The 22,971-nt window shown below is 47.7% G+C and overlaps 1 protein-coding gene and 1 long non-coding RNA gene across 5 annotated transcripts in view; one reads left to right on the top strand and one right to left on the bottom strand.

Moving 5' to 3' along the window:
• Window positions 1-884: 884 nt before the first annotated feature.
• The window catches only part of EVA1A (eva-1 homolog A, regulator of programmed cell death), a 300,077-nt gene continuing 277,990 nt past the window's right edge, over window positions 885-22,971 (bottom strand). For 3 of the 4 annotated variants that reach the window (XM_039530655.1, XM_039530656.1, XM_039530657.1), the window contains 3 exons: window positions 20,857-21,021; window positions 13,538-13,708; window positions 885-2,285 (listed from right to left, as the gene is read on the bottom strand). In XM_039530655.1, the coding sequence (XP_039386589.1) occupies window positions 1,915-2,285; window positions 13,538-13,708; window positions 20,857-21,021 (707 nt within the window). In that variant the 3' untranslated portion in view covers window positions 885-1,914. The remainder of the gene's footprint in view (window positions 2,286-13,537; window positions 13,709-20,856; window positions 21,022-22,971) is intronic. The other variant, XM_039530658.1, reaches the window with a different exon arrangement.
• LOC120401076 lies at window positions 8,041-20,962 on the top strand. The gene is made up of 3 exons (XR_005596269.1): window positions 8,041-8,180; window positions 18,639-18,898; window positions 20,847-20,962. It is a non-coding gene; the product is annotated as an uncharacterized LOC120401076 (long non-coding RNA).

Raw genomic sequence — 22,971 nt, 5'->3', positions numbered from 1 at the left:
AACACCTTGAAATCAATGGAAGTCGCTCCACTGACTTCAAGGAGCTTTGGAACAAGCCTTTATAGAACTGATTCATAGAGCAGCTGTTCATGGAAGCAGTCACCACTGAAATAGGTTGATGTGCTCAGAGAACAATGGAAAAGGGTGCATAAGGGTGTAAGAGGAGCCCTAGGCATGGATAGAATTTAACGGCTATTTAGGGTATGTCATAGAATTTGAGGCCAGAGTGGACCACCTGATCATGTAGTCTGGCCGCCTGTATATCACAGGCCACCATCATCACCCAGCATCAACACACTAAACCCACCACCAAAGTTAAACCAAATATTGCGACTCAAAAGAGATTAGGCTATGAAGTGTCACAGGCAGAGAATAGGAGGGACTGAGGTGTAGCCCTGCAATGGCAGGGAAATGATTGACATATACCCAGGCAGCGATCCCCACTCACACACTGAAGACGAAATCAACCTCCTCCCTCAAAGTCAAGGTCAATCTAACCAGGGGGAAAATTCCTTCCTGACCCCACATATTATGATCAGTTAGACCCTGAGCATGTGAGCAAGAACTAGCCAGCCAAGCACTATGCTTGGTGCCACCTCAGGTAGAGAGGTGTGTGCGTGTGTATGTGTAAACTCAAGTTGAAAGCCAAGTTGCTGTATCTTCACTGCTTTTTTAACCTGCGTTGACTAATCTGAGTTAAGAACACACCTTCTCTTGCAGTGTAGACGTACCCTTAGACCAGTGGTGGGCAACCCATGGCCCGCAGTTGCCCACCACTGCCTTAGACACTTGCGTCAGCTTCGAGTGGCTGCAAAAGCTTGTTGTTCTTCCAAAGTATCTCACTGCAGCGAAGCATGAGCCAAAAGCAAGGATGCAACTTAAAATAGATATAAACAAAGCCGAGTTTATTTCGCATTTATTTCCCACCCTGCTGGCGTATTTGGCCCATTTCATTCCCATTTTTCTCTTGTAAATACAAACCTTTTCTTTTATTTTTTTTAATAAAATATATAAAACATTGTGCATCACTATCCATGGAAACCTGTAGTTTAACAATAAAAAAGAATAAGGCACATTGCTGTGCAGCCTCTTCAAATATATATATATATATAAATTCAAAACAAACAAAACCCCTTTCAACCTCTTTGAGGCTGTTTAACATTTCACGGATCACTGACACATCTCCTATAATACCATAATTTCACTGCTGGGGGCAGGTTGGTTTGTAGGGAAGGAGATGGGGAAACATACTTTAAAAAAAAGGATTTTATCCCTGAGGTGTCAGTAAAAAAAAAATGCTGCCATTGAAAAGCAGATTAAAACACCATCTTAAATAACAGGACACACTGTTGAACGTCCAAGCACCAAGATGACTTCATTGCATAAGAATCCCCACATCTCATAAAGTCACAAGCCAGTCACTCATCACGCGCTTGTGCCTCCCCAGCCCTCCCTCCCTATGTTATCTTTCCTTTAGCGGACACAGAGTCTCCGTTTGCTTTCGATTCTCCTGAAATCTTTGGGGAAAGCAGAACACTGATGGTTTCCCTGGCAAGCATGAGAGCAGCATTTGTACCATAGCGTGTTCAGCTTCCAAGATCTGGGGGAGGGCTTTACTTGCGTGCCTCTCACCCACTGTTGAAATACACCAAGAAGAGAAGCTGGCATCCACCTCTGCTGTAACCAGACTGATTCTAGAGAGAAAATACTGGGGGGTGATTTCCTGGTGTCGGTAGCAATATGTCAGGGAAAGGGGGAAGGTGAAAGCTTTATTGCTGTCCATCCACGCTGCTCCAGTTAGCCCTTCTGAAAGGAAAAGGGGAGACTCCATGTAACATTCCTTTCCTCTCTCTCCTCTTTAGCAGGCCCAGGAAGACCTAGGCTGCAGTACCGGCCTGTGGGATTTCCCAACACTTAGTAATAGCGGTTCAGGCTTCTGGTCCCTGGAATGTCTGGCTGCCCATTCATCCATATCTCCCGGATGATGCGCTCCCGCTCTTCCAGCCTCTGAGCCCTCTCCAGCTCCTCGGCCGAAGTGAAGACGTTCATGTTCAAAGTCCTTTCGAACCTGCGGTGCCTGCGGGCCGACAGGTCCGAAGTGGTGTCCGAATCGTCCTCGCTGTCACTGCTGTCGCTGTCGCTCTCCAGCTCCCGAGGCGGCTTTTTCCCCGGAGATTGCTTGCAGTCAGTTCGGCAGGACACCTTCAGCACCAAGGCCAACAGAGTCAAGATGAGTCCGATGCATACCCCAGAGACGAAATACAGAGCGGCACGCTCAGGATTTTCTGCAAGGAGAAAAGAAATGATTCTCAGAGGACAAGGCATAAAATAACTTGGTCACATGGGGCAGCTGCACAAGTTCAAACAGAACAAGTTTCTTTGGAGGTTCAGATCTTCTCCTGGTTTCATGATGGTACTTCCAAAGCTTCCACCCCATCACCCCAATGGAGTCAATGGGATCCAGTGGTAGAACAAGTGCCTGAGGCATTTAATGCATACACACCATGAGCTACTTATGTCCTAAAGCCATCCAATATTTTAAAGGAGCAGCCCACCAGATTAAATGCTAACTCCACTGCCCACGTGAGTGAGATCGTGAAGCCAGCAAGCTGCACAGTCAGCAGTGACTGAGTGCACCTTTCTGACCTCTACGTTATTGGCCAAGGAATAAAGATGATGATAAAGCTCTAATGCTTCTGTCTGCACCTTTGCACAGCTGAAATGGCAAGCCTTGCAACAAGAAAGTGGGAAATGATCTATTCATAGCATTCATTTGTTCATCTAAGGCAAACGTGTTGGCTTTATGCCCAGACCACAAAAATGTACTGCCGACGATACCCCAAAATACATGGAGCCAGGGCATTAACTTGACAGATTCCGCAGAAAAAACGTTTCTGAGATGATATCATGAGACTTTGAAGGCTCCATATTGTATTTTAAACTGTCATTTTATTTTTGTATTGCTTAGGCATTGGATTTTTTAGACGTGTAATTATGATAATTACACGTGATTTCCATTTACGTGTTATAGCAACAAAGCCGTTGATCCAACAAAGGATGAAGATGAACTAGGCAAAATAGCTAGAGCCAAATTCAATCCTGTTAATTCAAGTTGGAGCCCTGCATGGGAATCAAACTTTAGGGCCAGATCCTCAGATCTGGAGCAGCTCCATTGAAGTCAGTGGTGGAGCTGTGACATTTTACACGAGCTGAGAATTGGGCCTTCAGGCTCTGGAAGATGTCTGTCCCCTTCAGGCCAACTCTGCCTTCACTGGGTCCCCTTACACCCTTAGAAATGAGAGCAGAATTGGGTCCTCTAGGTCTGGTTTCCTTCAAGTGGAGTTTTCAACAGGCAAGCAGGAAACATCCCCAAAATCACTTTGAGGAGATTTCTAGTGTGTAAAAGCTGGGGTATTATTGGAGGTGTTTATGTGGCTGAATCAGTCCTGAAGTGTATAATGGGGGTGGGGCACACCCCATATGTAAATTCAAATAATACAGCGAATTTCAGTCTTGATCTCAATGTAATAATCTCAAATCCATTGCATCTAATACTCCCTTAAAATATGGGGCCACAAATTAAACAACAGAGCATATTTTTAAATGTTCCATAGCATCGGACTGTGAATCTGGGTTTGAATGAGGTTAAAGGTCACTGCAAAGGCCAATACCCGACGATGCCCATGGCACAGCTACAGCAAGCAGTAGTGGGAAGAATCCCAACCAGGAACTTGATACAGTGTTTGATGTAATGCGGTTGGCATACTGCCCTTTATTCAGCATGAAGCTTTGCAATACATTCCCCGCTGCAATAAAAACCTTAGCTCAGGCCCTCTTCAGATGCCTCCATCAGCTTCACCTCCTCGCTGTTTGGATCCGATTTAAATTCCTCGTCTTTGCCTTCAAGGCCCTATGCATTCAGGGGGCCACTCCTCTGCTTCTGTTTCTACTCACCCCACCCCCGACCCCCTTCACTCTGCACAAGCTATCAGACCAACTGCCCACTTTGTGCCTCCTCCTGTCCTATCTCTGGGCCTTCTTTCATGCTGCCCCATCTACCTGGGCCCCGCTGCTTGATCCAGTCCATCTGCTTCACTCCCTCCCTGTTCAAGCCCTTTCTTAACACCACATTTCTCTAAGGAGGCTCATGAACCCGACCTCTGCCCATGGGGTTCTAACTTACTGAAACAGAGACGCGAGAACAAAGATATTTCAATCCATGGAACTGACAAAATGGATGCTGAGTCTCACTGTTCAGTTGCACTGCTGTCTGTTGCCGCTCTGGCACCCTGCTTTGTTTGTCAGGTCTCTATTTAGATTGCTCTATTTAGATTGCAGAGAGCTTGGGTGAAATCCTAGTAAAACTGTTATTGACTTAAATGGAGCCAGGGTGTCACCCTTCATCCTCATCCCTACCTACAAAGCACCTGACCCTGCTGCTGGCACTATACAAATAAACAAAAACAGGACGAGATTAGAGATTCTTTAGGACGGGGATTTTCAAAGGGGCCCAAGGGAGTTAGGTGCCTAACACCCATTGGCTTGAACATCCCTGAGTAAACTGCTCCATCCCTTCCCATATTCCCTTGAAATTGCCTTTTGGATTGCAGGATCCAGGTGGGTTGTTATTTTGTGCAGAAATTAACTTCACCCCTAAATTTTATTTTCAAGTGAACACACAGAGGGCTCCGAGGACTGGAAGAGAAGGGGTTAGCTGGGCTGATTTGCACTAGCAGAACTTGCTTACGGTTTGCCTAATCTGTGCCTGGCTAATACGATTAGACAAACCTCACCTGTAGGAGCACTAAATTCACATACACATACAGGCTCATTTTAAAAAAATATATACATGTTGCATCACCAGTTCCATAGCTCACTCTTTTGCCACAATTCCTAAAAAGCAGCGTGTGGAGCCTGGAATGGACTGAAAACATTTTTTCTCTTTCCCTTTTGCCAGTTTCCTTCTTTCTTCCACCCTCACTCTCTCCACTGTTCTAGCAACCATGGGCAGCTAGTGAGAGAACTGAAATTAGATTGCTTGTTAGCCAGTAATTTTTCATACACTACACACAACTCTAAACAGATAGTCCTTCATTCAGTACCAATGCAGTAATTGAATCTTTGCGCTCTGGTGGTATTCATGAGCTGTATTAGTTACGCCATCAGCATTCTTAAATGCTGGACACAAACTAGACTCCTTCATTGAACTGTAGCCCTGCAGACCTGGCATTTATCAGTTTATATGGCCAACCCAGTCATACAGCAACCATCCTCCCAAAGCATGGGCTTTTTTGCACAGCAAGTTAGGCCAACAACATAGTTCTGAAACAGCTAAATCATCGATGGCCAAGATTCTGGATTTTGAAACGTGACTAGTAATTTGGGGCACCTCCATTTTTTGGTGGCCAACATGAGACACCTTAAAGGGGGGTTAACTTTCAGAGGGTGTGTTTTCAGCCTTTCGGAAACTCCGGCCTCTTTTAAGGCATTTCAGGTTTGGCAGTCGAACATGAAAGCACCTCAAATCACTAGTCATTTTTGAAAATATTAGTAGTATTATTATTTGTATGGTGGTAACACCCAGGAGTGTCAGTAGGTCATGAACCAGTACCCCACTGAGAGGTGTGGGGTGTGGGTGTGGGGGGGTGTTAGAATTAATAGGAAACTGCCCTATTCAGGACATTAGACATGGGTGACTTGCTTTACAAATTGAACAATACGGATCAATCCTTGACAATCTTAACTGAGGGCCATATTTTGCGGTCTTTCGTCAAGCAGAATTCCCCAGAATTCTGAATACAGAATCACAGCTGTTGCCCTTAGAACGGCCACACCTGTGCACTTGCAGTCTGTTAAGCGTACGGGGCTTTTTTCAGAGCAGTTTTCAGGGTGTGAGTGTGGGGAGGGGGATGGACTTCAAACTCTAACTACGCATTTAAAAATAAATGTGCTCACTGCAACATTCCATATTGTGGGGGAGGGGGGGTCCTCTGACCCACAGGCCGGAAGAAAAGGGGCATTGTCCCTTTAAGGGCTCCCCCTACAACAGGGGGAAGGAGGGTGAATGTTTGCAGAGGCAGACAGGAAGGGCAGGAAGCAGTTGGGGCCAGGTCAGGAGAAGGTCGCTGCACAGTTCAGGTTCACACTGCCTGAGTGCTGTAAGCAGCTGTTGGCTGTTTAGTGAAAGGACTTGGTAGTGTCAGTCCAGATTCCAGTCGGCAGATGACAAAGCACAATATCAGACTGGGCACTAATTGGCACGCCTGTCGCCAGGCTACAAGGACCGTATGCATAGGGAAACAGCTCCAGAGTGCCTGAGACCCAGCTCCTCCAAGGCATTCAGGTGCTGAGTTCCAACTGGTTTCAGGGGCAGTTAGGCATCTAACTACCTTTAGGGAGCGAGGCCTCAAGGGACACAGGGCTTGTCTACACTTGCCGCGCTGCAGCAGCACAGCTGCGCCACTGTCGCACTTAATGAAGATGCAACCAACCTACACTGATGGAAGAGCTTCTCCCGTTGGCGTAGGTAATCCACCTCCCCAAGAGGCGGTAGCTAAGTCGATGGGAGAAGCCCTCCCGTCAACATAGCGCTGTCCACACTGGGGGTTAGCTCAGTATAACGATGTCCCTTAGAGGTGTGGATTTTCGTACTGATACCGCCCATAAGTTCCTAATGTAGACCAAGGCTGAGTGAAATTCAGTGGGATTTCGGCTCCCAAGTCACATAGGGCCCTTTTGAAAAATGTTGCCTCAGAGACTAGGGTTGCCAGGTGTCCGGTTTTTGACTGGAATGCCCGGTGAAAAGGGGACCCTGGCGGCTCCGGTCAGCATTTCTGACTGGGCTGTTAAAAGTCTGGTCGGCCGTGCAGCAGGGCTAAGACAGGCTCCCTGCCTGCCCTGGCTCTGCACAGGTCCCCGGAAGTGGCTGGCATGTCCCTGCAGCCCCTAGGCTCAGGTGCAATCAGGGAACCTCTGAGTGCTGTTCCCACCTCAAGCGCCAGCTCCGCAGCTCCCATTGGCCGGGAACAGTAGCGCCTGTGGATGTATGCAGTGTGCACGGCATAGAGCCACCTGGCTGCGCCTTCGTCTAGAGGCCAGACATGGCGGCCGCTTCTGGGAGCTTCTGGGAGCAGCACAGAGCCAGAGCAGGCAGGGAGCCTGCCTTAGCCCCACTGTGCCGCCGACCAGGAGCCACCTGAGGTAAATGCCACCCGGCTGGAGCCCACACCCCGAGCCCTCTGCCCCAGCCCTGAGCCCCCTCCTGCAGCCATACTCCCTCCTGGAACCCACATCCATTCCAACACCCCAACCCCCTGAGCCCCATCCCACACCCTGAACCCCTCATTTCTGGCCCCACCCCAGAGCCCTCACCCCCTCCTGCATCCCAACCCCCTGCCCCAGCCCAGTGAAAGTGAGTGAGGGTGGGGGAGAGTGAGCGACGGAGAGAGAGGGGCTGGAGTGAGTGGGGGCGGGGCCCCAGAGAAGGGGCGGGGCAAGGGTGTTCGGTTTTGTGCAATTAGAAAGTTGGTGACCCTATCAGAGACTAATCCACTCTCTCTCCCTCAGTCCTTCCAGAGCAGAGTTGAACCATGCTGGCAAGACTGTTGTTGCCATGTGGCTAAATAGTGGATTTCTGTCTCCTGGATTGTCAATCCAGCACATACACTAAAATCCCATTAAAAATTAAATAAAATAGATTCTACTTTTCTCATTACAATCTACTTCTGGCTCTTAGATAGCCCCCACTGCTGTAGTAACTGAGCACTTCAAAATCTTTAATGTATTTATCCTCACAACACCCTGGTGAGGTAGGGATGTGCTATTAACCATAGTTGACTGTTGAGGAACTGAGGCATTGGGTCCTGAATGCACGTTACGCACCTAAATCCTTATTCCTATTCCTCTGTGGAGTAATACTTAAATAGTCATTGGGCAAGAACACAAGACTGAGCCTATAGGCCAGTGGTTAGGGCACCCACCTGGGATCTGGTCCCTCTAATCTAATAGATTTCATTATTTATCCACAGTGAAAGGGGAGCCTGAGGGAGCCCTACATCAGACTGTCCTGCTGGCCTGTGTTTAAGACATGCACACGCGTGAGTGGTGGACACTTCTGTTCAGATCCCTTCTCCCCTTTGGGCAGAGAGAGGGGAATTGAGGCAGGATCTCCCACCTCCCGGGTAAGTGCTCTAACCATGGGGCTCAAAGTTATAAAAAAGATGGGCCCCCCCAACCCAGATTTTCCCTGGGACCCAAGCCACTAGGCAGCTTCTAAGCATCCCTACCAGATTGGATGAACACCTGTCTTCCCTGGTTTGTGAATTGCTCTGGGGCTTAGGCAGGAGATAGGTGCCCAGACACCCGGAGAGAGGCAGCAGAGACAGAAACAGAGGTCCCCAGAGAACTTCTTCCCTAAAAACTTAAGCAGGGTTTCAGCAGGAGTTTTGTGCATTGCCGTGGAGCCAAAACTGGCATGTAGGCAGCTAATTCCTTTTGTGCATTCAGGCTGACATGATTTTCCCAAGGTCACAGAGGAAGTCATGAGCAGAGCAGGGAATTGAACTCAGATCTTCTCAGAGCCAGGCTAGTATCCTTCCCCTCAGTATAGACCGTGCGTAGGGTGGGTATCAATATCCATTTGGTAGATTGTTCCATATGCCCCTTGGTGTGAAGAAGTCCAGGTTGACAGGATTATCCACTGTAAGAGATTCCTCCCTCGGTTTCAGATGACATCTGTGAGATACATTTTTCCCCTCTACGGTAATTAAGACCCATCCTGGAGCGCCATGCAATCTCCTTAGCAGTGATTAACTCTCCCCCTCTATGGTGCCTCTCTTTCTGGGCTGGGCATGCAGCTGAAAAGGTCGTTGATTGAAGACTGCTAAATCACTTCTTTTAATGTATGTAGCCAAAAGGCACGTGCCTCCCCTCTCCCTGTGTATGGAACACACACAGTTTTCTAGAGGCTCCACACCCGCCAAAATAAGAAACACATTTTTTTTAAAAGAAAGCAAGTAAACAACAATTATTGAGGCTATTTCCTATGGGCTAACGATCAGCTGGGAGCATCAGCCCAGACAGTCATTAATTCTCCAGGAAATGGCCCAGGCCAAGGTTGTTATTGCTATTATCGTGCTTTATTTTCTTCTTGTCGTTTTAATAAATAAAAATTAATCTGTGCAATACGGCATCTGATTTCCTGTGATGGCATCAGGCCCTCAGAGAGCTCAGGGGGAGGAGGAGTTTCTCATGAACGTCGCTCGCTGCATCTCTTCTAAGGTACAGCAGCCAGTTGGACTCCCCATGTTAGGACAGTGATGTAATGGAGGGGACTCGCAGGGAGCCCCCTGTCTAACTTCTGGCACCAGCAGTTTCAGAGGGAAGTTGGTCTGAGCTCCCCAGGATTGGTTTTTGGGAGTCGCTTGTTACCACATTGGTAGCATGTTGCTGTTTAGGGGGAGTTATGGTGCCCGCCCCCCATTTGTCCCCTTTGCAAATTTCTATGAAATATTTCTTTAAAAGTTCTGTGGGGTTGCATGAAACAAACAAACACAAATTCCTTTGTGGCTGGAATGCTAAAGGGCCCTGACTAACCGCTTGGAGTGCCATGAGCAGATTGATAAAGAAAGCAAACACTCCCACAAGTGGTTCTGGGACCTGCTATACTATACTGGCTTTTTGCACTCCTCTGCCATTAATAGGAACATTGCATCTTTGCACACAGACTTCAGCCAAAAAGATACAGGGGGTGGCCAGGACACATCCCTTTGCATTTGCATCTAACCTTCCCACCTGCTGCACGACACAGTAAATGCCAACAGGTGCTAGTGGCAGGTGTTTGCAGTCTCTCCATCTCAAGCTGCCCACCCACTTCCCATGGAGTTGGTCTGGAAATGCTTGCACTGGTCAGTATGGTCAGCTTCTGAATGGCTTTCCTCAAGCTGAGACGGGAGGCAGCTGTAGTCAGGAAATGACGCATCAGCCCTGGTTTTGTCTGTTGCTTGGAGGCCCGACAGACAGGTGTGCAGCAGCATGGTGCAGTGAAACAGGGAGGGCCCACAACTCCCATAGACTGCAGTGGGGACTGAGGGTGCACATCACCTTGCAGGACAGGCCCCCTTTTTTTAAAAAAAATTGTCACCTCTAGCCCTTGTGTCTTTAGTGCTAGCACAACCAGTTCACCAGCACAGAACAGCCCTAAATCTAGAAGAATCCCAGCTCAAAAGAGATTGTGTCCCACAAGAAAAATACAGGCCAGAGCTCTACTGTGGAAAAAGGAAACACAGTCCATGGTGCTTTTAGCATAGTCCCAGTTCTCCCTGGCTCACTGTAAGTCCTTGCGTGAGTCACTTTAACTTGTCCCCAACTATAAAATGACAATATCAATAATAACCTGCTTTACGGGGAAGGTGTGAGGATTAGAGACGTCTCCAGGCCAAATTCCTAGATTTGAGCTACAACTTTGGCAAACTTTAGATCTCAGACCAAATTTCATGTCTGATTTCTCTCATAATCAACTAACCCCCAAATCCAAAAATGCCAGAAATGGGGGCAGGGAGGCTGGTGAAAGAAGGATTCAGATTCAGGGCCAGAGTTTGTGCCTTGAGTGCATCTCTATTGACAATTCATTAATGCTTGTAAAATGCTTTCAGGGCTTTTAATGGGAGGTGCCACGGAACTGTAAACCTTTATTATGTTACCATTATATTTCTAACTATGTCTATTTGACCTATTAAACTGTATTTAATCCACATTAGCAGAAAGGTTAAACCAGTCCCCTCAACATGGGTAGCACTCCAGTGGGGATGGAGCCTTAGTTGCACAAAGATATGCTGGATATTTTTCTGGGCAGACTAAGATCCAGCATTCACAGGTTTGGGTTTAGAAGAGGGGTGGGCAAACTTCTTGGCCCGAGGGCCACTTCTGGGTATGGAAATTGTATGGTGGGCCATGAATGCTCACAAAATTGGGGTTAGGGTGCAGCAGGGGGTGAGGGCTCTGGCTGGGAGTGCAGGCTCCAGGGTGGGGCCAGAAATGAGGAGTTCAGGGTGCAGGAGGGGGATCCGGGCTGGGGCAGGGAGGGTAGAGTGCAGGGGGGGGAGGGCTCCGTCTGGGGCTGTGGGCTCTGGGATGGGGCTGGGGGTGCAGGAAGGTGCTCTGGGCTGGGACCAAGGCGTTTGGAGGGCAGGCGGGGGATCAGGCTGGAGCAGAGGGTTGGGGCATGGGAGAGGGTCGGGACTCTGGCTGGGGGTACAGGCTCTGGAGTGGAGCTGGGGATGAGTGGTTTGGGATGCAGGAGGGTGCTCCGGGCTGGGATTGAGGGGTTCAGAGGGTGGGAGGGACATCACAGCTGGGGCAGGGGGTTGGAGCGCCAAGGGATGGCTCAGGTGTGGAGGCCCTGGGTGGCACTTCCCTCAAGCAGCTCCCGGAAGCAGTGGCATGTCACTCCTATGTGGAGGTGTGGCCAGGCGGCTCTGCTGCACACTGCCCCATCTGCAGGCGCCGCCCCTGCAGCTCCCATTGGTCATGGTTCCTGACCAATGGGAGCTGCGGGGGTGGCGCTTGGGGTGGGGGCAGCATGTGGAGTGGAGCCTTCTCATTGCCCCATGCGTAGGAGCCAGAGGGGGGACACGTCACTGCTTCCGGGAGCCACGCAGAGGGGTCCCTGACCCTGCTCCCCAGCGGGAGCGCAAGGGATGGATTAAACCAGCTGGTGGGCCAGATGCGACCCACGGGCCGTAGTTTGCCCACCCCTGGTTTAGAGTGTATCTAAAGTTGAAATCAATGGAAGCTAGAGGCCTAAATACCTTTTGAAGATCTGGGCTTTAGTGTCTCTGTCCTGAGTTCCCCACCTTTAAAATGGGGATAGTAGCATTTCCCTGTCTCACAGGGGTGATGTGAGGATCGAATATGTTAAAGATGTTGAGGTTCTCAGATCCCACGATGATGGGAGCAACAGATAGATAGATTGGTTAGATAGAGGATGCATTTACAGCAGCACTTTGCAGTTCTTTCAGTGCAGGTGTCCATATCTATGAACCATGTAATATTCATTAATTTATGAAGGACATTTATTTCTACATTAAGAATCTCTGCTTTAAAGGGACCCTGAAAAGTCAGAGCACGATGCTGCCATCAGATGGGTGTGGGGTGGGGGGCAGGAACAGAACTGTGCACTTAACACCAAGGTTGGTTTTTTTGAAGTGTTACAAAAATAACTATACACAGAAACGTTCTCCTGAATCTATGTACATTTGCCAAAACTAGAATGCCAAACCTTGTGCTGAGAACAAAAACACAACAGCCTTGTGCTAGTGCATGAGAACCAGAGAATGGCACCGAGGGGAAATAAAAGTGACTGCTTTGTGCCGTGAAAAAAAGAAAGCTCAAAATTGTTTGTGTTTTAATCATTTCGGTCCCGATTCTGCAAGATTTATCCCTGTGCTTCCCTTGGCTTCGCCTCATTGCAGTCAATGGGATTATTCACCATGTGCAAAGTTACGCTCATGCATGTGTCTTTGTAAAATTGGGCGTTACGTTGTTAGCAAGACAGGTATGCATTTTAAAAAAAACCAAGGGTTGAGATTCAATCCTGCCCAATGGAGAGCCAACAAACTGCATGCCCTGTCTCTGTTATGACGGGGGGAAGGGGTTCATGTCCAGGGACAGTAGTTTTGCAATTCCAACCTTCATTCCAGAGGAGCCCCTCTCCCCCAGCAGAAGCTGGACTAAAGAAAGTGGTGAATCAGAACATCTACTGGCCAGCCTGACCCCACGCTTTGTGGCGCTGGCTCCACCCACTTTGAGGGTAGCACCAACCAGCACTGGTCTCTCTGATACAGACAGGAGCTGTGGACAGCTTGCACTACTGTGCCTCTGATTCTAGCAGGCTTCTGCTATGAGGGGCCCACACTCTGGCTGCCCCCAAGCAGTGATTCTGGCTGATGAGCTTCATGACAAGAGTGACTCTTTAAAATAAATGTAAATGGAAGAAAGCTGCTGGGTTATATGAAAGACACATGACAAGAAAAAGTGTGGATGAAAGCTAAGCTGTGATCGGAGGAAATCTTTCCCTAAATTAGATTTAAATATCTAATTACACTAAGCAGAAACTTCATCTTCACACTTCCACTGAAGATAAGCCAAATTCTCTTAAGCAGGGTAATAATCTAAGTGCCGCTCATTTTCCAAATTACAGGACAAGCTTGCCTTCTTAATGAGCCAGCCTTTGATCTCAAGGAAAAAGGCACATTAGAAATAATACTGCATCTAAGATTACATTGTATTTAACTTCAGATGAGAGCAAGTCCAAGTGAAGGCAGAGCACAATACAGCCTGTTATATACAGTCAACCCCTCTCTAGAGCTACACCGATCGGGTCTTTCAAGGGAAAACCTGCTGAGAGACAAATGGGAAAATGAACCTCTGAGAGAAATACAAAGGGGCAGATTCTGCCCTCACTTACACTGGGGCAGCCCCACTGAGGGTCTTAAAAGACATCACAGCAGCCCAGAGAAGAAGCAGGTGAGAGACCTACCTGTGATAAAGGAATACGCTGCTAGGATGTTGCTGAGCAAGGCCATCTCTGTGCTAACGCCCACGGGCTCCATGCTGCTGTTATCCACTGGCTGCTGTGTCTCATCCACGGGAAGCAGCAAGGGGGTGTTGTCTAGCGGGTAAAAGGTAGCCGACCTCCCTTTCTTCTTCTCTGTTTTGAGTGAGGGAACAGGCACGTCAGTTTCAGTGCTGCCCTGCCCTGCCCTGCCTTAAAGCAATTGAACCTGCCTCTGCATTCCAAAATCTGGAGCCCGTCACTGGAAATGCCACCCAAATCTGCCGCAGTCAGGCAGCTGGACCTTCGTGGTTAGCTTCAGCTGAGTGCACACGGTGGATTCAAGGCAGTTTCTCTGTTGGCTACCAGGCAGCATCTCCTCTCCCCATTATCCTTTTCTTTCACATCCCCCGTTAGACACACCCAGATGCTTTACAGCAAATATATAATCAGGTTGCTTTTCTTTTTTGTAAATCAAAGAGTCTTTATCAATGCTAGGTTTCACTAAACGTGTAGTAACTCAGCACATGGGCTTGGAAGACACAGACAGGGTCGGCACACTATGCTTGCATCTCTCTGTAATTCTAGAGTGATCTACACCTGGCAAGCAGCACAGCTTTCCCTCCAGCCTTATTAAGGGAAGGGCGGATCTTTGCCTGCATTTATGACTTCCTTCAGAAGCATACTCTCATTGTGTTTCACTGAGACATAATTTCCTCTTCAGAGAGGTGAGGGAACATGGGTTAATGATTTGATTTTATTTGTTGAAGACTGGAGCTGAGAAGGCAGCTAATTCCAGAAGGCTGAAAGAGACCCTTTCAGACCTTATCAGATCACTGCTAAGAACTGGCTGTACCTTGATCTGTCTGCAGACACCACAACCAATGGCAAAATACGAATTGTTTCAAACACATTAAAAAGTCAGCCCATAGAGAGAGCTCCATCATCCACCTATACGTGTGCAAAATCCTAGGGCTGTTAAACCTTTTAAGACTCCTGTCCCTGTGTATCTGGTACAGGCTGCAAACAAACAGTGCACAGTAGCTGGCAATTGCATCTGGCTTCCACTTATCTGCTAGTATTAAATTCAAGAAACTGACAATTCTGGTGCATGAAATACCATTACTGCGGCGGGAGCAAAGTCACTTTCAACTCCAGCCTGCAGCGCATGAAAGTCCACGTTTGTTCACTGTCTCTCTGTGTTTGCATTTGCACAGCTCACACCCAAGGTGAACGGTTACATTGTTCATTTCACACTGTACACGCCTGGAAGCTGCGTGGCCCCCGAGGTCAGCGACAAAGATTTGGGAGTGAGGGGGAAATAAGTTAATTTAAAATGTCGGCAGGGGTGATGGCTCAGGTGGATAAATGCCTGTGTGGTGCTGCATCCTATTAGTGTGGCTTCAGAGATTCATCAAGTCCAAGGCCAGAAGGGACCATTGTGCTCATCTAGTCTGACACCCTGTATAACACAGGCCACAGAACCTCCCCAAAATAACTCCTAGAGCAGATTTTTTAGAAAAAAATCCCATCTTGATTTAAAAATTGTCAACAATGAAGAATCCACCACGATCCTTGGGAAATTGTTCCAATGGTTAATTACTCTCAGGGCTGGTCGACACTGGGGGGTTGGGGGGATCGAGCTAAGATATGCTACTTCAGCTACGTGAATAGTGTAGCTGAAGTCGAAGTATCTTAGTTCGACTTACCTGCCCATCCTCACGGCGGCAAGTCGACCGCCGCGGCTCTTCCATTGACTCTGCTTACTCCTCCTGCTGAGGTGGAGTACGGGCGTCAATTCGGGGATCGATTTATCGTGTCTAGACAAGATGCGATAAATCGATCCCCGATAGATCGATTGCTACCCGCCGATCCGGCAAGTAGTGTAGACGTGGATTCACTGTTAAAAATGTAAGCCTTATTTCCTGTCTGAATTTGTCTAGCTTCAATTTCCAGCCATTGGATGGTGTTAGACCTTTCTCTGTTAGACTGAAGAGCCCACCATTCAATCCCCATGTAGCTACTTACAGAGTGTAATCAAGTCCACCCCCTTAATAATCTTCTCTTTCTCATGCTAAATAGATAGAGCTCCTTGCCTCTCTCCTTACAAGGCAGGTTTGCTAATCCTTTAATCATTCTCTTGGCTCTTCTCTGAACCTTCTCCAATTTATCAACACCCTTCTTGAATTGTGGGCACTAGATCTGGACACAGTATTCGGGCAGCGGTCACGCCAGTGCCAAATACAGTGGTCAAATAACCTCACTGCTTAGAGCTGGATGCTGTGGTGATGTCTAGCTGTTAGAGTGGGGGACTGGCCATGCGGAAACTTGGGTTCTGTTTCCAACTCTGCCACTAAATGACTGTGACCTTAAGCAAGTCGTTTAAGCAAAATTTTTCAAACATGGATGCCTGAAGAGAGGCACCAAAGGGGAAATTTTCAAAAGCACCTCAGATTCAGGAGCACTAGTCCCACTGAAAGTCAGCTTTACAGATGAACAAACTAAGGGTATGTCTACACTACCAGATTAGTTCGATTTAACTTAATTCGAATTTGTGTGGAATGACCCTTAAAAAATTTGTGTTGTGTGTCACTAAGGACACTAATTCGACTTGTGAGTCCACACTAATGGGGCAAGAAGCTATCCCACAGTTCCCGCAGTCCCCGCTGCCCATTTGAATTCTGGGATTTTCCCACAATGCATGCTGGGGGGAAAAATGTGTCGAGGGTGGTCTTGGGTAACTGTCATCATTCAACGTGCTTTCGGACGTCTCAAGGGGAGATGGAGGAGCTTACTGACTTGCTCGGATCTCAGCGAAACCAATATCCCCATTGTTATTGCAGTTTGCTGTGTGCTCCACAATCTCTGTGAGAGCAAGGGGGAGACCTTTATGGCGGGATGGGAGGTTGAGGCAAATCGCCTGGCTGCTGATTACGCTCAGCCAGACAGCCGTGCAATTAGAAGAGCCCAGCGGGAAGCGCTGTGCAGCCGGGAGGCTTTAAAAGCTAGGTTCCTCAGCAAGCAGCGTGACGTGTGACTGTTCAGTTTCTTTACAGAGAAGCTGAACCTGCCCCTGCTTCAGTTACTGTTGACTTTCTTCTGCGGTTACATACCCCGTTCACCACGTTTCCCCCCTTCCAACACACGTTTAAAAATAAAGTTAATGGAACATTGTTAATTAACAACGTTTTCTTTATTAATGAATTCGTGTTAAAGGGTTGAAACAGGGACGCAGACTGTGGTGGGTAGGGTGTGCAGTGATGTTAGCACCGCTTCTACACTCGAGGAATGATAGGCTCCTGCTCCTAGAGCCGTCTGCAATGCCGGACTGGTTGTTTCAACGGAGCCTGCCATCCCTCCTTTTCGGGACTCTTGTGCGGGGGCTACGTGACCTTGTGGCGGGGGAGGACAGTTACAGATTCCCCTGCTGCGTGGCTCTGTGGTCTGGACAAGGACCGCTACATACGTTCTGTAACCACCCTCCCATGCCACAAAGTCACGTACCCTCCACCCACACAGAACATGGAAAACGCCTCCCAGACCGACCAGGGTGCCTACTGACTGTACTTTGTGTGTGACCTGCTGTTGATCCTGCCCCCGTGTCTGTACCCTGGTAAAGGTGACTGTCCTATGCAATTAACAACCCCCTCCCCCCCACTTCACAGACAGTCTTCTGTAGAAAAACTTGACGGAAATAGTAATTAACAGCAAACTACTTTTAATAATCAACTACACAGTTAGGGGATGAAACTGGGATTGGGGCTTCGGTGAAACAGGAAGGGAAGGACTACTCAACATTTAGGGAATGAGAGCCTTCTGGTATTTGTGCACTCTGCAGGGGTGCAGTGACAGTTTTCACGGCCCTGTCGCCCCTCCTTCTTGTTACTTTGGGTGAGGGGGGTTTGGGACTTTGTGGCGGGGGAGGGCGGTTGCAGATACAGTGCAGGGGGGGTTCTGTCCTCCTGCCTGCGGTCCTGCAGAACATCCACAAGGCGCCAGAGCATGTCAAATTTTCCCTGGGCATTTCCTGTGTGGCTGGTCAGAACATCCAAGCTCGGACTGCTGTCCAGAGCGTCAACAGAGTGGTGCACTGTGGGATAGCTCCCGGAGCTACTAAGGTCGATTTCCGTCCACACATAGCCTAATTCGACATAGCCATGTCGAATTTAGCGCTACTTCCCTCGTCGGGGAGGAGTACAGAATTCGAACTAAAGAGCCCTCTAGGTCGAACTAATTAGCTTCCTGGTGTGGACGGGTGCACGGTTAAGTCGAATTAACGCTGCTAAATTCGACATAAACTCCTAGTATAGACCAGGCCTAAGACACAGAGGGGTAAAGGCCGACATTTTCAATAGGAAAGTCAATGGCACGAAGGGCGCTTTTGAAAATCTCCCCCTAAATCCATAGTTCAGCACCTTAATAAATGCCTTGATTTTCTCCACTAAACTCCTAAAGTGAAACCAAAGGAAGCAATGGGTGCTCAGCACCTCCAAAATCCAGGCCATTTATCTAGGTGCCTAACGTTGGGCCCCCACATTTGGATGCAGTGTTCTTTATCATTCCGTGCCTCAGTTTCCCTAGCTGGAAAATGGCAATGACACCTATCTTGATGAGATATTGTGATAACTTTTATAAGGGACTTTGACAATCACAGATAACAAGCTCTACAGGAGTTTAATTATTATTATTGTCGTGTCAGTTGTCCTCAGCCCAAGGTCTGAGCAGTTGTGAAGGGTATTTGGGCCCTAACCCAGTAACTCTTGTAATGTAGAGCCTTCAAAATGCCATTCTCAGCCCCAAATTGCTGACATGGCAGGAAAAGTAGTAACTGGAAGTGCCACATATTTGGGGAATTAAAGGGGAGCTGAATATGTCGGAGAAGGAAATGTAAAAGGAGCCCAGGTTGTGGCTCTGGTATTTTACAGTGTTTGGCAGGCCAGTTGCCTCATGCTTTAAAGGGGATGTTTCTAAAGGGATTGTGACTTGCCAAACTAGCGACCCTCAGGGAACTGAATGGAGGAGATATGGGAAAATTTGACTCCCCCTAAATAACTTTAATTATTTCTTAATATTATTTCTATTACAGCAGCATCTAGGAACCCCAGTCAAGGATCAGGGCCCTATTGTTCTGGGTGCTGTGCAAACAACTAACGAGGAAGGCAATCCTCGCCCCAGAGCGTTTACAATTCAGGTGTCAAAAGACAGAGAAAACTGACCAATGGGGTGGCAGCTGGTGGGAGGATGAGGTAATAAAATGAAGAGAGTTTAGCAGAAAAACGGACGTCTCAGCTCACCATTTGCCTCGCCAATGCCAGAGGGCAGCGAGCTGCAGGAATCAGAGCAGAGGTAGGTTTTATGGAGGGATTTAAAAGACAAAGGGGATTCTCGCAAAGAAACAGTGAACGAGGCTCTGATGGCTTACTCCCTTGCGTGCTCTGTTCTGTCAGGTTTTCTTTTAAAACACAGCAGCAGCATGTGCCAGTCTATAGCAGAGGCTCTCACACGGTGATCAGGGCACCACTGGCAGGTGTACGGCAAAGGCAAAACACTGTTGTCTGTTACTGAGTCTTAACACTGCGATGCATGGATGTGCCCCCTGCTCGGTGTGCGTTCTGTCTCCCCCCACCCGTGTCCAACCCACAGAGCATGTGACTCTGATACTGCTCCCAGCTAGGGGATGCTGTTCAAGCTATACAGGGTCATACACTAGCTCTCGAGGGTCAGTCTCCAATGATGACCAAGATGAGGGTCAACATGTGGATGGACTCTATGCTTACAAATAAGCATGCCAGTAATCTGGTTAGAGTGGTACAAGTTATAGTGATGACAGGACTTTACTGCTGATTAATAGCCATCTCTGCCCCTATGTACACTCTGCAGCAATTGTGCATAATGTAAAATTGGGGCTGTCCCATGGAAAACAGAAGACGTGTCAATTAAGCTTCCTTAGGGAGCAGATAAGTGAGTGCAGGCCAGCAATACTGACTCAAGACCCACCTTCTGATATTGCCGTGCCATTTATATGCGGGGCAGCATTGCAAGTTTACCATGGCTCCTCTCCTTTACCATGGTGACCTCAACAAGCCCTCGTTTCCTTCTCTCCTGCTTTTCCTTCCCGCTACAGCCCCTCCCACATCATAGATCCCCAGTGTTTTCAGAAAGCTCCCTAATGGGGACGAGCCTCTCTGGATCTCAGCAGGACAAAGATTTCAAATCACACTCCCTCTTGGGGCTTCCCTGTAGGCTGTGCGGTGTACTAGATCAATGAGGCAAGACCCAGGGGGAGACAGACAGAGACCTGCTGGGCTCTAGCTGTCCTGTGGAAACCCTGCACAATAGGCGTGTTTTCTAGGAGGCAGAGTGAAGAAGAACTTCTCTACTTTGAACTGTAAAAGGAGTTCCGCACTTTGTTTTCTCCAGTGGAGCCTTAGTGCAGTCAAACAAGTTTCTAAATGAATGGTTGTCTGAGCGCTCTACACTCCAGCAACAAGCACCATAAAGCCACAGAACTGGTTTTCTAATCTGTAGGATCGTACAATCAGCCAGTAAGGGGGAGGAAAAACTACAGGGGTTATGCAGGAGGAAAGGAGATCTAAAGCATATCATGGAAGGGCCATCCACCACTGTACACTGTCATCATCCATCTCCACTGGCTCGCCATTCACTCCAGGATCTGGCTAAAAGTCACCCACATTCCCCCGTGCCTACCTCAGGGACATTGTCTTCCCCTGTGCCTTGCCTGTCGCTGGCCTTCTCTATGTCACCACTGATGGTGTAAGAGCCTTCTCCTTTGCAGCTCCCAGTCTTTGGAACAACAACCTACCCTTATCTTTGCAATGTGTGCATCCCATTTCAAACCTGTTGCCTCTGACTTTCTCTGGCCTTTTTTCTTCTTTGCAATTATATCAGTTAAGGCTGCAAAGCATTTTGGGATAGAGTTTTATGAAAGATGTTACACAGAATAAAAGCATAGCCTTAATCTCACTAAAGCCAGTGTGAGCTTTGCCGCTGACTTCAGTGGAGGAGGATCATTCTCTAAAGCTGTGTGGTAATCATTGTACTGTGCTGACAGACACTTACTGTACTTCACTGCTGGAACGGTACAGAGAACTCATAAGCCACAAAGTTATGAAGTAGTTGTGCAATGACAAAACTGTATTTCTCCCACTGCTCCGAAATGGTGGGGCCTATGAACTGAACAAATGCCCGAGTACGGATTCTGGTATTTAGTGTCCATTAATGGGAACTCATCATTGTAATCACTGCTGTCAGGTTTCTGTAAATATTGTTTCAGACTTAGTTACCTGGCAGAACACGCTCTAGAATGGACGGCGAGACATCAGGAAAGAACACGCCATCCCCTATAACATTCGGATCGTACACTCTTGGCTGCTGTGGAAAATGTGGTTGCTGAATTCCTTGGTAGTTGGTTGGCTTTGGCTGGGTTTCATGCAGAAGCTTCTTGGGAACTGCAAGAAAAAGCACAACAAGAACAACACAATCATTAGGATGGGTTATTTCAGCTGGTAATAAACTGAATTATTGCATTATGCTACAGGCTCAGCTCATATTTAATTATACTGTAAGCAGACCAAAGACATGCTCATTTACCACCATCAGGAGTGTGTTATGAATGCCCAGACAGCCAGATTCAATATCGGAATGCAAGGCACTGTGAACTTAGTAAGACATCGTTTTATTTATAATGAATATTGTTAATTCTTTAGATTGGTCTAAATATTTAGATGAGGTGGGGAAAAAAAGATCTAGGAGGTAACACAAGTCTCTTCAAGACACTGATTTAACATCCAAAAATGAAAAGCAATCAATGGATTTATGAATGTTACACCTCCTGCAGTGCTGTAGCACTGCTCTTCTCAAAGTACTTTACAGACATTAAGCCCTTGTGAGACAGGTAAACAGTATTCCTTCTTCTAATCCTTTATCTTAGCATATTATCTTTTATTTCAAATGCTACTGAAGAGAAATCAAGGCAAAATTGAACCATTCCTTAGTACAATTACAAACCAGCGTAACAGTGCATAACACTACATTTATTGCTTTGTATCACGGAAGTCTTAGTAAGAGCAGGGTGTTTTGCTTTCCTCAGTTACAAGGCCATGTCCTCAGCTGTAAATCAGCAGAGTCAGTGGAGCTATCCAGATTTACACTAGCTGAGAACCTGGTCACACAGTAAATTAGCATTTGCCACATAGAGTCAGAACATCAGTTTATTTAGTTTGGTGGTGTCTCCAGCAGGCCAATACTTGATGTAACTACAGAACATAAGTGTCTTCCATACATGTTAGCGTTAAGAAAACAAAAGTAAAGTCTCCATGAGAAAGTATAATACGTGTGTTCCTTCCGTGACACCCTACACTAAAATCAACACAAAATGGTGTCAAGTATCAGAGGGGTAGCCATGTTAGTCTGGTTCTGTAGAAGCAGCAAAGAATCCTGTGGCACCTTATAGACTAACAGACGTTTTGCAGCATGAGCTTTCGTGGGTGAATACCCACTTCTGCAGACAGTAGAGTCCTTAGAGATTTAAAGCTGCAGGACACTGAAAATTAAGGCATAACTTTTTTATATAGCTAAAAACACCCCAAAGACAAGTGTGAAAAAGGACCTGGCCAAGTGTGCAACACTGCACGTGGAGGGAAAATCCTTCCTGATCTCTAAGTAATTAGCTGACACCTTGAAGCATGAGATCTGATTACCCTTACCATTATTGAGCCTGCACAGCTACCAGGGCTAAGGACCAGGAAGTAATCCAGTCACCCTGCTTTATACTGTATTAGACTTGCTGTCTTTGCTGAGGCTGAGAACTGTAACTGCATTTACTGGCCACCCTTTCATGTTTGGCAGCCAAGGCATCAGCACTCACACTTGTAGCATTATTAGTAGAGTCTCATCAGGTCAGGAAACAGACATCTTAAAAAACCCAAAGCCCTAACTTGTGAATATCAACAAGCTGGCACAGCAGTTTCTGGAGAGAACTGGAGTGGCAAGACTCCTCTTCAGCGTGGGCAGTAGAGGAAACATATTCTCTGGAGGGTAACTGAACAAAAGCCAGGGGAATGCCAAAGACCAGAACAGGCAGAAAGCATGTCGGGTGGATTGACACAAGCGTGTCAAAAGTAACTAACAATTTGGAGTGTCAAGTTTGAGGTGCCATAAATGGGCCTGATTTTCAGAGGACAGGGGCTCAGCACCCTCTGAATATCAGATCCCTTAACACAGTGGTCCTTAAACTGTGGGTCAGGACCCCACAGTGGGGTCGCCAGGGCTGGCATTAGACTTGTTGGGGCCTGGGGCTAAAGCTTCACCACCCAGGGCTGCAGCAGAAGCCTGAGGGCTCCAGCCCTGGGCAGTGGGGATCAGGTTACAGCCCCCACCCATCCAGGGCTGAAGCCCTC

Source organism: Mauremys reevesii, linkage group 3, assembly GCF_016161935.1.
Source record: "Mauremys reevesii isolate NIE-2019 linkage group 3, ASM1616193v1, whole genome shotgun sequence".
Taxonomy (NCBI): Eukaryota; Metazoa; Chordata; order Testudines; family Geoemydidae; genus Mauremys; species Mauremys reevesii.
Note: the sequence above shows the minus strand (reverse complement) of the source record. Positions and strands in the feature narration are given on the sequence as shown.